This window comes from Petromyzon marinus, chromosome 66, assembly GCF_048934315.1.
Source record: "Petromyzon marinus isolate PM22_M1 ecotype Great Lakes invasive population chromosome 66, UKy_Petmar_22M1.pri1.0, whole genome shotgun sequence".
Classification (NCBI taxonomy): Eukaryota; Metazoa; Chordata; class Hyperoartia; order Petromyzontiformes; family Petromyzontidae; genus Petromyzon; species Petromyzon marinus.
In genome coordinates, this window is record NC_133732.1 from 10,017,747 (window position 1) to 10,033,376 (window position 15,630).

At 53.8% G+C, this 15,630-nt stretch overlaps 1 protein-coding gene across 1 annotated transcript in view; it reads right to left on the reverse strand.

Annotated features, from left to right (window-relative positions):
• CHORDC1 (cysteine and histidine rich domain containing 1) overlaps window positions 1–15,630 on the reverse strand; it is a 41,427-nt gene that overhangs the window by 16,831 nt on the left and 8,966 nt on the right. Inside the window, exons 5-7 of the mRNA XM_076054657.1 lie at window positions 10,982–11,085; window positions 10,138–10,196; window positions 2,636–2,706 (exon numbers count right to left, since the gene is read on the reverse strand). Coding sequence (XP_075910772.1) covers window positions 2,636–2,706; window positions 10,138–10,196; window positions 10,982–11,085 — 234 coding nt within the window. The remainder of the gene's footprint in view (window positions 1–2,635; window positions 2,707–10,137; window positions 10,197–10,981; window positions 11,086–15,630) is intronic.

Sequence of the window (15,630 nt, forward strand, 5' to 3'; positions counted from 1 at the left end):
CACTTTTGTCATCTGGCCACATGGCCGGCCTGCTCTAGACCAATTCTTCGACCACATCAATTCCATACACCCAGCCATCAGATTTACCATGGAAGTCGAAAAAGATGGCAAGCTACCTTTTTTGGATGTCCTAATTAAAAAGAGACCTGATGGTTCAATGAGCCACTCTGTCTACAGCAAAGCTACCCATACGGATGCTTATCTGAAACCGGATTCCCACCACCATCCATCACAGAAGAACTCTCTCATCAAGACTCTGTATCATAGAGCCCAATGCATATCCGACTAGGAACACATAGGCAGTGAACTCAAGCATGTACACCAAGCTCTTAAGGCTAATGGTTACTCCGACTATACAATCCGCAAAGCTATCACTCAAACTATGAAGAAGGACCCTCTTGAGGAGCCTTTCAAAACCATCCGTTACCCTACATTGCGGGGATCACAAAAAAGATCTCCAAAATCTTGAATAAACACAAGATCCAGGTCCGTTTCAACACATTACATAAAATCCGTCATCTGGTTCCGTCTGTAAAAGATGTGATTCCGGACATACAGTACCCTGGTGTCTACAAACTAAGTTGCCTCTGTGGTAGTAGTTACATTGGAGAAACCAAACGCCATGTCTCGGACCGCATTCGTGAACACAAAGCAGACCTTAAACACGGTAGGACCAACACCTCGGCCGTGGCAGATCATTGTTATAATTCAGTAGGCTCACATGACATTGACTTTTCCAAGACAGAGGTTCTTTGTAAGCCATCTGGCTACCATGAGAGATTCGTTCATGAGGCTATCCACATATACAAGCACAGAGACAATTTCAACCGAGTAGATGGATTCTGGCTTAGCAATCATTGGAAAGATTTGATTAACCATTTCTGGTCTTAATTGATTGTTCACGCTTACAGTGTTCAGACAACATACATTCATTTTTCGTCTCCCCCCTCCTCTTTTCAGAACAGAGATGGACTTGTCCTTCTAAACAAACTGCCAAATCGCTGCTCGTGGTGCTAACGATTTTTTTTAAATAAATAAAAACACCGTTTAAAAATAAATAAATGCAAACCGCCACTTCTTTCAAATGTTTCTTGCCGTTGCTTTTCACACCTGATGATGACCGTTTATGTTATGGTCGAAACGTCGTGAGAATTTTTATTGTTTTATATATATTTCATTATTTTATTGTTTCCCTTCAATGTGACTTGACCGAAAGAGCTAATAATATGAATTACTGCAGTCACGAAAGCTTTAAATCAAAACCTTCAATAGCCGTACTGGGGGAATCTCCATTTGGTACAGATATAATGGGAGGCTGATCGATGCCCGGGTGCGGTCAAGGGATGGCTCCCTATTGCTCAACCACGTTATGTATGCCGATGATTTGGTAATAGCTACTCATTCAGAGGAGGCGTTGGAGACGCTGCTGCTGAGACTGGAGCGTGCCACTAAGAGATGGGGCCTTACCATCAGCCCCACCAAAACTAAGCACCTGCCTGGGTATTTTGTAGCATCGGACACTCCACCCCCACAACTTCCAATCGGTGATGGGGCAGTTGTGGAGAGAGTGTAGAGTTTTCCATACCTGGGCAGTGTGTTTATGACCGGCTCCAGTTTAGCAGCAGAGGTCTCACTCCGAATCAGTCGAGCGGCAATATCTTTTTATCGGTTGCATAACGCTGTGTGGAAGCTACCTTGTCTGTTGTTCCGCACTAAGCTTCAGGTCTTCTCGGCCACGGTCATTCCCTCCCTTCTCTACGCTTGCAAAACGTGGACCCCCCAAATGGAACATCTTCGCCGGTTAGAAACACTTAGGCTAGCCTGCCTACGATCCATCCTGGGTTTAACCAGGCTGGATTGTGTGAGGAGCTCACAAATCTTTGAAAGATCTGGGCAAGGTCCCATTGGTGAGCTCCTCCGGCAGGCAAGGCTGCGTTGGCGGGGTCATGTAGCCCGCACGCCCAGCCACCGCATGCCGAAACAGCTTTTGTTCGGCCGGATTGAGGGGGCTAAACGGGCGCGGCACGGGCTGGAGAAGAGATGGAGTGATGTGGTACAGGAGGACGTGAAGCTGAGTGGACTTGCCGATGACTGGTACCAGCGGTGTCAAGATTGGCCTCTGAAGGAGGCTCGTGAAGGACGCTACTGGGCAGTTGGAGGCAGTCGCCCTCCAACAACAACGGAGGGCGGAGGAGCGATGCTCACAACAACGAGCGGAGCGCCGGGTGGCTAAAGCACAGCAGGTTGGCACAGTAGGGGGCACAGCTGGTGCATCAGCCAGTCACCTGTCAGTCGACCCGTGGCAACTGGGTCTGCCCCGTGACCTCCTGCCAGCGGGCGTTCGACACTTCACATGGCCTCAAGGTGCACATGGCCTGGTGACGTCACCGCCACTTAGTGGCGAATGGCGGTTGTTGTTGTTGTCTGTGTGTGTCTGTGTGTGTGTCTGTGTGTGTCTGTGTGTGTCTCTGTGTGTGTGTCTGTGTGTGTGTCTGACTGTGTGTGTGTGTCTGTGTGTGTGTCTGTGTGACTGTGTGTGTGTCTGTCTGTGTGTGTGTCTGTCTGTGTGTGTGTCTGTGTGTGTGTAGTCTGTGTGTGTGTCTGTGTGTGTCTGTGTGTGTGTGAAGTCTCTCACCCTTCGTGGAAGACCGGGCCGCCCGTGTGGTAGACGCAATCCTCCCTGTCGCTCTCCGGGCCCTGATATGACTACACAAAGACAAAGGTCCCCCGTGTAGCCTGAATAGAATGTTGGGGCAAGTGCTGTTAGTAGCGAGTAGCAGCCCCAATGATCACACAAAGACAAAGATACCCCCAGTGTAGCCTCAACAGACTGTTGGGGCAAGTGCTCTACGATACAAAGACCACCTTTGTAGCTTTAAGTGACTGTTGGGGCAAGTTCTGTTCGTAGCGAGTAGCACCTACAAAGACAAAGATCCCCCGTGTAGCCTGTGCCAGACTGTTGGGGCAAGTGCTGTTAGTAGCGAATAGCAGCTCCAATGATCACACAAAGACAAAGATCTCCCGTGTAGCCTGAATAGACTGTTGGGGCAAGTGCTGTTCGATACGAAGACAAAGATCCCCCATGTAGCCTGTAAGAGACTGTTGGGGCAAGTACTGTTAGTAGCGAGTAGCAGCACCTATGAAGGCCGGCACGGCACACAAGGGGGTGGGTGGCCAGCACCACGCCCGACCGCCTTTGTCTCCCAATGCAGACGGTGAGAGCCAGGCCCTCGGTTCTGACATTCCCAAGTTAGACACGGCCAGCAATTGAACTTGGGATGCCGGGTTAAAAACAGACGTCTATGTGTCTACGTGTCTATCTGCGTGTCTATCTGTGTGTCTGTGTGCCTATCTGCGTCTGTGTCTTTGTCTACGTGTGCCTATCTGTGTGTCTGTGTGTCTGTGTCTTTGTCTATGTGTGTCTACGTGTGTCTATCTGTGTGTCTGTGTGTCTATCTGTGTGTCTGTGTGTCTATCTGTGTGTCTGTGTGTCTATCTGTGTGTCTGTGTGTCTATCTGTCTATCCAAGTGTCTGTTTCTATGCATCTGTGTGTATCTGTATATATCTGTGTGTCTATATCTGTGTATCTGTGTGTATGTATATGTGTGTCTATATCTGTGTATCTGTATGTATCTCTGTATCTGTGTATCTGTGTATGTATCTGTGTGTCTGTATCTGTGTATCTATATGTATCTGTGCATCTGTGTGTATGTATCTGTGTATCTGTGTATGTATCTGTGTCTGTATCTGTGTATGTATCTGTGCGTCTGTATCTGTGTATCTGTATGTATCTGTGTATCTGTGTGCATGTATCTGTGTGTATGTATCTGTATGTATCTGTGTGTATGTATCTGTGTGTATGTATCTGTGTGTATGTATCTGTGTGTATCTGTGTGTATGTATTTGTGTGTATGTATCTGTGTCTGTATCTGTGTGTATGTATCTGTGTGTATGTATCTGTGTCTGTATCTGTGTGTCTGTATCTGTGTGTATGTATCTGTGTATCTGTGTGTATGTATCTGTGTGTATGTATCTGTGTATCTGTGTGTATCTGTGTGTATCTGTGTGTATGTATCTGTGTGTCTGTATCTATGTGTCTGTATCTGTGTGCATGTATCTGTGTATCTGCATCTGTGTATCTGTGTGTATCTGTGTGTATATGTATGTATCTGTGTGTATGTATCTGTGTGTATGTATCTGTGTGTATGTATCTGTGTGTATGTATCTGTGTGTATGTATCTGTGTGTATGTATCTGAGTGTATCTGTATCTGTGTGTATCTGTGTATCTGTGTTTATGTATCTGTGTGTATGTATGTGTGTATCTGTGTGTATCTGTGTATCTGTGTGTATCTGTGTATCTGTGTGTATCTGTGTGTGTGTATGCATGTGTGTATCGTCCGGCAAAACAACCCCCTACCTCCTTGCGGTGCCGGATGGGCAACTCTGTCGAGGACAGTGCTGTGGGGGGAGGTCCAATTTCGATTGGCTCCTCCCCTCATGGCATCTGTGTCCACCACAGGGGCTAAATGGGGGCTCTGGACGGACGCGAGGGGCTGGTAACCCCTCCACCTTCAATTAATTACCACTAAACCGCGAATTAAGTATATAACTAATACGCTTGTGCCGGAGGCCCCGGGGGGCCAGGTGTCTATGACATCTCCTGGCCAAACCCCAATTGGCGGAGCCAGGAGATTGAATATCTACCCTCAGGGCTCCTCCAGAAACAACGAAAAACCACTACGGGTGGCCACGTGGAATGTTCGAACGCTCACTGCGGAGGAGAGGCTGCCACTCCTCTGTCGGGAGCTGGACCGGTACCGCCTGGATCTATGTGGCATTCAGGAGGTCCGGTGGACCGGTTCTGGCTCCTGCCACCATGAGGAGTGGACAGTCCTCTACTCGGGGCAGCAGACTGCCAAACAACAGGGTGTGGCTCTTCTTTTGAACAAAAGAATGAAGGGGGTGTGGAAGCGTTGCGGTGAGGTGTGGGAAGCTGTGAGCCCCAGGCTACTTTGGGCTCGCCTTCCCATCAACCGGAGGCAAGGAATGGTGGTCGTGGTTACTTATGCCCCCACCGAAGATGAACATCCGTGGAGGGATGCAGGCAAAGCCGATGAGTCAGATGCCTTCTATGACCTCCTGTCACAGGTACTGGCTAAAGTGGCCCTCGGGACAGAGTCATCATGTTGGGTGACTTCAATGCCCGAGTTGGTCATGAAGCCGGCACCTGGTCTGGAGTGATTGGAGGGCATGGGCCAGATCAGCTCAATAACAACGGTAGGAGGCTGCTAGATTTTTGTGCAGCCCATGGGCTTGTAATTACCAACACGCTGTTCCGGCATCGGCGCATCCACACAACATCATGGATGCATGCCGGGTCCAAGCAAGAACATCTGCTGGACTGCATAGTGACGGACCAGTGGATGCGGGCCCATGTCCTTGACACCAGGACCTACCGTGGAGCTGATCTGCCCTCTGACCATCGACTGGTCATCTGTAAGATGCGCCTGCCTTTCTTCCACTCCGGTGGTGGGTGTACACCCAGGACCCCATTCCAACCTAAAGTGGCCTGGTCTCAGTTATCTGATGAAAGTTGCAAGCGAGAATTTCATCATCGCTTGCAGCTGGGATTGGCATCGTCCCCGACTCCTCCTGATGTCGAGGGTAAATGGGCGAGGTTTAGAACTGTGACTCATGCAGCTGCAATGGCTGCTTTGGGTACGCGGTCCAGACCTCCCCAGAGACCCTGGCTGACAGAGGAGGTGTTCAGGATGGTTGAGAAAAAGCGATAGGCCCACTGTTATCGGCTACAGAATGCCACGTCAGAGAATGAGGAGGCTTACCGCAGCCTTCGCTCGGAGGTTCGGAGAGCCGTGAGGCGCTGCAAGGATGGGTGGTGGTCGCGGATTGCTAAGGAGATGGAGTCTGCCTTAGTGGCCCGTGATCACAAATCTCTATTTAACTCCATCAAAAAAGTAACCTGCAGCGCCACACCTATTACCATCATTAGGGGAAAAAACGGTGATCCAATCTCCGACCCCCTGGAACAGGTTTGCAGATTTGCTGAGCATTTCTGTGAGGTCCTGGGGGAGGGAAAATCCCTCAGCCAGGAAAACATTGTGGCACAAAGTGAGGATGACCCTGCTGAGGCTGCGGTGCCTCAAATATTGGAAGAAGTCACCCCCTGTGAGTGGCTGGCTGAGGTGCCATCGGTTGAGGAAGTACTGAAGGCGATCCGGAGTCTGAGACCAGGAAAGGCAGCGGGCAGAGATGATCTCCCAAGCGAAATAATGAGGGAGGGTGGCGTTTGTGCACAGACTGTCCTATATGACATCATAACAACAGTCTGGACCACTGGACGGGTTCCGCAGGATTGGAAGGATGCCCTGGTGGTCCCCTTTTTTAAGAAGGGGGACCGCACAGACTGTAACAACTACAGGGGCATCTCACTCCTCAGTGTGCCGGGAAAGGTCCTGGCAAGGATTATTCAACATCGCCTTGCCAGGCACGCTGAGGAGAGGCTTGCAAGAGCCCCAATGCGGTTTCAGGAAAGGTCGGTCCTGCACAGATGCCATATTTTCTGTCCGTCTGCTACAGCAGAGGTGTAGGGAATTCCAACAAGACCTACATCTCTGCTTTATTGACCTGGTCAAGGCCTATGATACCATCAGTAGGCCTGGGCTCTGGGTTGTTCTTCGTGCTTTTGGAGTACCTGACCAGCTGCTCACGATCATTAAGGACCTTCATGATGGTGAGCGGGCCCGGGTAAAACTACGTGGCCGGGAGTCAGAGCCATTCCCTGTACACCTTGGGGTGCGACAGGGATGTCCTCTGGCTCCCACATTATTTAAGATCTATTTTGACCACGTAGTTCGTGAAGCCTTCAATAGCTGTACCGGGGGAATCTCCATATGGTACAGATATAATGGGAGGCTGATCGACGCCCAGGTGCGGTCAAGGGATGGCTCCCTATTGCTCAACCACGTTTTGTATGGTGATGATTTGGTAATAGCTGCTCATTCAGAGGAGGAGTTGGAGACGCTGCTGCTGAGACTGGAGCGTGCCACTAAGAGGTGGGGCCTTACCATCAGCCCCACCAAAACGAAGCACCTGCCTGGGTATTTTGTACCATCGGACACTCCACCCCCACAACTCCCAATCGGTGATGGGGCAGTTGTGGAGAGAGTGGAGAGTTTCCCATACCTGGGCAGTGTGCTTATGACCGGCTCCAGTTTAACAGCAGAGGTCTCACTCTGAATCAGTCGAGCGGCAATATCTTTTCATCGGTTGCGTAACGCTGTGTGGAAGCTACCTGGTCTGTCGCTCCGCACTAAGCTTCAGGTCTTCTCGGCCATGGTCATTCCCTCCCTTCTCTACGCTTGCGAAACGTGGACCCCCCTAATGGAACATCTTCGCCGGTTAGAAACATTTAGGCTGGCTTGCCTACGATCCATCCTGGGTTTAACCAGACTGGATTGTGTGAGGAGCTCACAAATCCTTGAAAGATCTGGGCAAGGTCCCATCGGTGAGCTCCTCCGGCGGGCAAGGCTGTGATGGCTGGGTCATGTAGCCCGCATGCCCAGCCACCGCATGCCGAAACAGCTTTTGTTCGGCCGGATTGAGGGGGCTAAACGGGCGTGGCACGGGCTAGAGAAGAGATGGAGTGATGTGGTACAGGAGGACGTGGAGCTGAGTGGACTTGCCGATGACTGGTACCAGTGGTGTCAAGATCGGCCTCTGTGGAGGATGCTCGTGAAGGACGCTACTGGGCAGTTGGAGGTAGTCGCCCTCCAACAACAACGGAGGGCGGAGGAGCGACGCTCACAACAACGAGGGGAGCGCCGGGTGGCTGAAGCACAAAGGGTTGGCACAGTAGGGGGCACAGGTGGTGCATCAGCCAGTCATCTCAGTCAGTCGACCCGTGGCACCTGGGTCTGCCCCGTGACCTCCTGCCAGCGGGCGTTCGACACTTCACGTGGCCTCAGGGTGCACATAGCCTGGCACAAGCGTCGTGGTGACGTCACTGCCACTTAGTGGTGAATGGCGGTTGTTGTTGTTGTGTATCTGTGTGTATCTGTGTATCTGTGTGTATCTGTATGCATCTGTGTGTCTGTGTGTATCTGTGTGTATCTGTATGTATCTGTGTGTACGTGTGTATGTGGGGAGCGGTAGTGTAGCGGTTAGCGCGCTGCGCTATGAACCCGGCAACCCGGGTTCGATTCCCGCTCACGGCTAACACCATTGACGATTATCTTAACCGGTCCCGGGCCTCCCCTAGGTCGACTCAGCCTCAAATGAGTACCTGGTGCGGTGTGTAAACATTAACACTAGGGAGACAAAGGCTGTCGGGCGTGGTGCTGGCCACCCACCCCCTCGTGTATCGTTACCGGCCTTCATAGGTGCTTGCTAACAGCACTTGCCCCTACAGTCTGTTAAGGCTATATGGGGGATCTTTGTCTTTGTGTATGTATCTGTGTGTATGTGTAGTGACATAGAATCGGTCACTAAGCAGCACAGTGCTGGCTGCTGGCAGGGAAGGGGATCTGCAGCTTGCAGCAGCCCCGACCGACATCGAGCCACGTGACGGACCGAGGGGTAAAGGTCACGGAAGGGGCACGTCCAGAGTCCTGCTCGTAGGTTCCAGAAGGGGGTGTGGCCAGGGACGGAGCCAGGCCACGCTGACGGGGTAAGAGGGGACCCAGAGTGGGGGATCGGGGCCGTCGTCTGGAGTGGGATCCCCTCCTCCTCCTCGTCGTCATCGCTGTCGTCGTCCACTTGTCTTAGTTCAGCACCGTCAGCGCCCGACGGCCAGCGTCGTGGTGCAGGCTAGCGACCAGCGTAGAGTCGCGTTGACGTTAGACGCTAGTTGGTTGTCTTAGTTCAGCGACGTCAGTGTCAGATGGCCAGCGTTGTGTTGTAGGCTAGAGACCAGCGTAGTCGCGTTGACGCTAGACGCTAGTTGGCTGTCTTAGTTCAGCGACGTCAGTGTCAGATGGCCAAGCGTCGTGGTGTAGGCTAGCGACCAGCGTAGAGTCGCGTTGACGCTAGACGCTAGTTGGCTGTCTTAGTTCAGCACCGTCAGTGTCAGACGGACAGCGTCGTGGTGCAGGCTAGCGACCACGTAGAGTCGCGTTGACGCTGGACGCTAGTTGGCTGTCTTAGTTCAGCACCGTCAGTGTCAGACGGCCAGCGTCGTGGTGTAGGCTAGCGACCAGCGTAGAGTCGCGTTGACGCTAGACGCTAGTTGGCTGTCTTAGTTCAGCGACGTCAGCGTCAGATGGCCAGAGTTGTGTTGTAGGCTAGCGACCAGCGTAGAGTCGCGTTTAAGCGAGAGACAGAGCGTTGTGTGACAGCAGAGAGTGTGTGACAAGTTTGCTCGGTGTTTCATTAAAGAATTGCCTACAAGAAGTTACGTCTTGCCTCCAAGTCAGTCACTACATATATATCCGTGTGTATGTATCCGTGTGTATGGGTCTGTGTATGGGTCGGTGTATGTATCTGTGTGAGTATCTGTGTGTATCTGTGCATGTATCTGTGTGTATGTGTGTATGTATCTGTGTGTGTATCTGTGTCTATGTATGTAAGTACGTGTCGTCATGTATCTATGTGTCTGTGTGTATATATGTGTATGTATCTGTGTGTATCTGTGTATCTGTGTGAATATCTGTGTCTATGTGTGTATACATGTGTGTGTATCTGTGTGTATGTATATGTGTATATGTGTGTGTGTATGTTTGTGTCTGTGTGTGTGTATCTGTGTGTATGTGTGTGCATATGTATGTGTATCTGTGTGTATGTGTGAATGTGTGCATATGTATGTGTGTATGTGTGCGTATGTATGTGTATCTGTGTGTATGTATCTGTGTGTATGTATCTGTGTGTATGTGTGTATGTATCTGTGTGTATGTGTGTCTGTGTGTATGTGTGGCACAAGCGTCGTGGTGACGTCACCGCCACTTAGTGGCGAATGGCGGTTGTTGTTGTATGTGTGTATGTATCTGTGTGTATGTATGTGTCTGTGTGTATGTGTGTATGTTTGTATGTGTCTGTGTGTGTATCTGTGTATATGTGTGTGTGTCTATGTGTATGTGTGTATGTGTATCTGTGTGTATGTGTGTGTGTGTGTCCGTGTTACCTTTGAGCAGCCGCTGTTTTTGCACAGCGTGCCAAGCTGCACCATGCCATCCAGAACTTCTGCAGAAGCAAAAACACAAACACCACAACCGCTCACCACCACCACAACCACTCACCACCACCACCACAACCGCTCATCACCATCACCACCGCTCACCACCACCACCACTCACCACCACCACAACCGCTCACCACCACAACCGCTCACCACCACCACAACCGCTCACCACCACCACCACAACCGCTCACCACAACCGCTCACCACCTGCCTGATGGTGAGCAGTTGGCTGAGTCACTTAGCCCGCATGCCCAGCCACCGCATGCCCAGCCACCGCATGCCCAGCCACCGCATGCCCAAGCGGCTTCTGTTTGGCCGCATAGAGGGGGCTAAACGGGGCACGGCATGGGCTAGAGAAGAGATAGAGTGATGTGGTACAGGAGGACGTGGAGCTGAGTGGACTTGCCGATGAATGGTACCAGCGGTGTCAAGATCGCCCTCTGTGGAGGAGGCTCGTGAAGGACGCTACTGGGCAGTTGGAGGCAGTCGCCCTCCAACAACAACGGAGGGCGGAGGAGCGACGCTCACAACAACGAGCGGAGCGCCGGGTGGCTAAAGCACAGCAGGTTGGCACAGTAGGGGGCACAGGTGGTGCATCAGCCAGTCGTCTCAGTCAGTCGACCCGTGGCACCTGGGTCTGCCCCGTGACCTCCTGCCACTGGGCGTTCGACACTTCACGTGGCCTCAAGGTGCACATGGCCTGGCACAAGCGTCGTGGTGACGTCACCGCCACTTAGTGGCTAATGGCGGTTGTTGTTGTTATGTGTTATTTGTGTGCGCGTCATACCCTCCGCCTTCTGCGTCTCCTTGGCTCCGATCGTCACCTTCTCCAGCGCCTGTCTCAGCGACGTCGCCACGGTAATCGGCAGCTCCACCATCGGCTCGTCCGGGCTGCGTGTCCACGCACAAAGACAAAGGTCCCCCGTGTAGCCTTCGGCTCCTTTCCCATGCCTGTACGTGCGTGTGCATCATCGGAACGGATGTAAATTCATTATCTGCGCACCGAGGCTCCCGCAAGGCTGTACGGGAGGGGGCGTTGCAGCACCGGCTACCGTAGCAGCACCGGCTATCGGCAGCGGTCGTGCCACCACCCACGCGCAACCCACGCGCCAGCCTGTGGCTTTCACAAGATGTATCGGAACAAGTTGCTGTGACCAGCACTGTGGCACACGAGGGGGTGAGTGGCCAGCACCACGCCCGGCCGCCTTTGTGTCTCTCCGGTGGCGATGTTCACAAGCAAACGTACAGCAGGCGTCAGGGTCGGGATGGAACCCACGACCTCCTGCACACCAGACGAGGTAGTGAACATCTCATAGCCACCGTGCCTCTCTTGCTGTCTCTCTCCCCCCCTCTCTCTCCCTTCTCCCCCCCCCCTCTCTCTTTTTTCCTTTTTTTTACGATCAGAGGAAACAAGAAGATGCTCGGTGTAGTCGGCACTTCGCTCTGTTCATCACTTAGTTTTTTTATGTTTTGCTTCATGTAACCCCCCCCCCCCTTTTAAATGAAAGACGAACACAATATTTTTTATTTTTTCTGCTCTCCTTACCCCTTCCCTCTCTCTCTACCCCCCTCTTTGCCCCTCCTCTCTCTCTACCCCCCTCTCTGCCCCCCCTCTCTCTCTGCCCCCTCTCTTCCTATTCCATTTCGCTCTCTCTCGGTCTCCTTTTTTATAACTACGACAAGTGCTGCATCTGCACGCAGCCCTTCCCACAGTCAAACGGCCTCCGACGGGTAGCTGTATCTGCATGCAGAGCTCTCCGTCATCTGCCACCGAGCACACGGCCTCCTCCAGTGCCCACTGCTCCTTGAAGGCCGGCACGGCGTGGGTCAGCCGTGCATGGCGGAACTCCAGCCACACCCTGACTCCGACCAAAGCGCGGAAGATGCCCAGGCTGCTGGCCGGACGTTGCCCCTCCAGGGCTACCTTCCTTGCCCTGTATATGGCGAGTTTGGCGTAGCCGAAAAGCACGTTGACCAGCCCTTGAAGATGTTGGGGTCCGTCGCCCTTCAGGTATCCAAAGATGAGGACCGTCGGGGAGAAGTGGAGGCTGAACCTTAGGAGGATGTTTCTTAGGACCTTGAACAGCGAGACCAGGCTCTTGCGCTCCACGTATCGGTGCGCCACCGTCTCCACTTTACCGCAAAACCGACACTCCGGGGACATGTCGGTGAAGCGCGCCAGGGAGGCATTGGTGGTGACGGTGCCGTGGGCGATGCTCCAGCTGAGGTCGCCGATGGGGTTTTACGTCGGGCTGGAGTAGAGTTGCCTCCAGTGAGGCGTCTCCGGAGAGATGCAGGGCAGGGCTTTCCTCCAGGCATGGTCCTAGTGGCTCCTCAGGGTGTCCTGTTGGTGAAACCGGACCATGTAGGAGTAGAGCACCTTCCTCTTTACATTTGCGAACGCCACCTCCGGCAGGTCTTCCAGCCGGCACAGGTTGTGATCCGCCTTCGTTTGTCGGCATTGGCGATGCAGTGGCACGACTGAAAGCTCCGGTGGAGGGGGACCAAGAGGGGCCTCGTCATCCCCAACGCCGATGGGGGGCGTTCTCCCCGCTGCCGCTGAGAAGGCCCCCATGGCTTCGGCCAGGATCCGGGCAGCCACCCGGAGCGACTGCAGCCCTGTCTTTGCGGCCATGTCTGCTGGTCCGAGCCACCGGCCCCGTGTTTCAGGCTCCACCAGATCTTCCATCCTGGTGAGCCGCGCGTTGGCGAGGCGCCTCTCCATGCCTGGGGTGGCGGTGGTGGATGGCAGCTTTGTCTGTGGGTTCCTGAGGATCGGTTCGAAGACCAGATCCTCGGCTGATCGCGGTTGGTTCAGCCTCCTAATGGCGAGGGAGCTCAATGTCTGCAGGACGCTTCTGTAGAAGGGTGGCAACTGTCCCAGTGGGAGGCCCTGCAGGTCCATGTAGAATAGTTGTTTGGAGCACTGCAGACCCCCCAGCTGTTTCAGGAGGAAGGAGGCCGTGACGCACCAGGCCGGTGCCGGGGCAGCGTGCAGGAACTTTTGCGCGGCCTGCAGTCGGAAGGTGGCCAGCTGACTCCGCACGCACACCGGCCCGTGACCGCCCTCGTCCAGTGGCAGGGCCAGGACCCCAGCTGCGACCCGGTGTCCTCCACCCGACCAGAAGAAGTCGAGGACTCGCTTCTGAAGTGCGTTGAGGAGGCTCATGGGGGGGTGCAGGGAGAAAAGCTGGTGCCACAGCATGGACGTCACCAGCTGGTTCACCGCCAACGCCTTTGTCCTGAAGGTGAGGAACTTGGACAGGCGACTCCAGGTGCCCAGCCGCTCCTTCACCTTCTCCTCCAGCTCGACCCGGTTCCTCTGCGGTGGTTCCTCCTCTGGTCCGAGGAACACCCCCAGGTGGTGCAGCGATGTTGTGCTCCAATTGATGGTTTTTGCCTTCTCGGGACACTCGGTCATGTCCCACGCTCCAACCAGCAGGCCGCTGCACTTTTGCCAGTTCATTTTTGATGAGGAGGCTTTCGAAAATACCTCTTGGTACTCGTGCAGCAGGGCGACATCATACAGGGAGCGCAGGATGAGGAGGAGGACGTCGTCGGCGTATGCCGTCAGGACCAACTTGACGCTTGGTTCCCTGCGCACCAGGCCGCTGAGTCTCCGCCTTATGAGACTCAGGAAAGGCTCTAATCTCAGGGCATAAAGTTGGCCCAACAATGGGCATCCCTGTCTCACTCCTCGCTCGAATTTGACCGGGGCAGTGAGGGCGCCGTTGATCTTGATCATGCACTCCGCCTTGGTGTAGAGTAGGCGGATTGTTCGGACAAAGGCATCCCCAAAACCAAAGGTCTTGAGGGTTCCCAGCAGGTACTTGTGGTCCACTCTGTCAAAAGCCTTTTCCTGGTCAAGAGCCAGAAACGCGATTGGGATGCCCAACCTCTGGGACACCGCGATGAGGTCCCTGACCAAGAAGATGCCGTCGTGGATGGTTCGTCTGGGGATGGTGTAGGACTGGTCCCCGTTTACGACTTGTGCAATCACCCCTTTCAGTTGCAGAGAGAGCGCCTTCGTCAATATTTTGTAGTCGGTGTTCAGGAGGGACACCGGACGCCAGTTTTGTAGGTGCCTCAGGTCTCCGTTCTTGGGAAGCAGTGAGCACCGCCCTCCTCCAAGACTGAGGCATCACCCCGGTGACTGAGGCTTCCTCCAGCACCTCTCTGTAGTCCTCCCGCAGGGATGGCCAAAAAGCGGCGTAAAACTCCCCTGTTAGCCCGTCTAACACTGGGGATTTATTTGGGGCCAGTCCTCTTACAGCTGCGTCAAGGTCAGTCCTGGTGAGCTTTTGCTCTAGCAGCTTTTTCCCGTCTTCCCCCAGGGTGGGTAGACCACTCAATGCCTCCGCCTGGGCCAGTTCCGATGTTTCTTCAGGGGAGAACAGGCTGCCGTAGAAGTCTCTGATGATGTTGGACTTCTGCTGGAGTTCATGCACCAGGACACCGTCACCATCAAAGAGGTACTCCATGGATTTGCGTCTCCCATTCTGCCTCCCGAGGGAGTAGAAAAGCGGGGATCCCGTGTCAAGGTCCGTGATGAGCTTCACCCGGGATCGCACAAACGCTCCCCTTGTCTGCTCCTCCTGTAGCCCTTTGAGATGCTCCCTATTCTCGGAGAAGAGCAGGGTCGCTGTCCTTGGCGAGGCGACCCTCCAAATCGAGGACTCGGGCTTCCATGTCGGTGATGTCTGCGTTCTTCAGTCTGGTGCTCCCCCAGGTGTATTGTTGGCACAACAGCCTGGTGTGCACTTTGCCCATATCCCACCACTGGGCCAGAGAGTCGAACTGCATTTTGGTTTTTCGCCACTCTTCCTAGAAGTCCTCGAACATTTCTAAGAAGGCGCCATCCTCCAGCAGCGAGTTGTTAAAATGCCAGCGGGACGCGCCCTCACGGGCCCTCTCCAGCCTGACATGGAGCACGATGAGGTTGTGGTCCGTGAAGGGTGCCGCCCTGATGCCAGACGTTATGGCGCACGTCACAAAGCTCTTAGAGATGTAAAATCTGTCAAGCCTGGACTGCGTCACCGAGCCATCGCGCCTCGTCCTCGTGTATGTGAACTGGCGTTGGCCCGGGTGATGTCTGCGCCACACATCCACCAAGGCGGCTTCCTCCAGGAGTCCCTGCATTTCCCTCTTCGGCCCAACTCCCCCCGGCTGCCTGCCCCCCCGAACGATTCAGGGCGCCGAGTGTGCAGTTGTGGTCGCCACCCACAATCATGCACTCGTCGTCCGGGATCCCGGCTAGGTGCCTCCTCAGGAGGTGCAGAAACGGGATCTTCTCCTTGTTGGTCACCGGCGCGTACACGTTCAGTAGGTGGGTGGTGACATCGCCCACCCTGACCGTTACCGCGAGCAGCCTTCCCTTCACCACTTCGGTCTGGGTGATGAGCTCGGGATGAAACCCTTTAGCAAACAGGGTCGTGA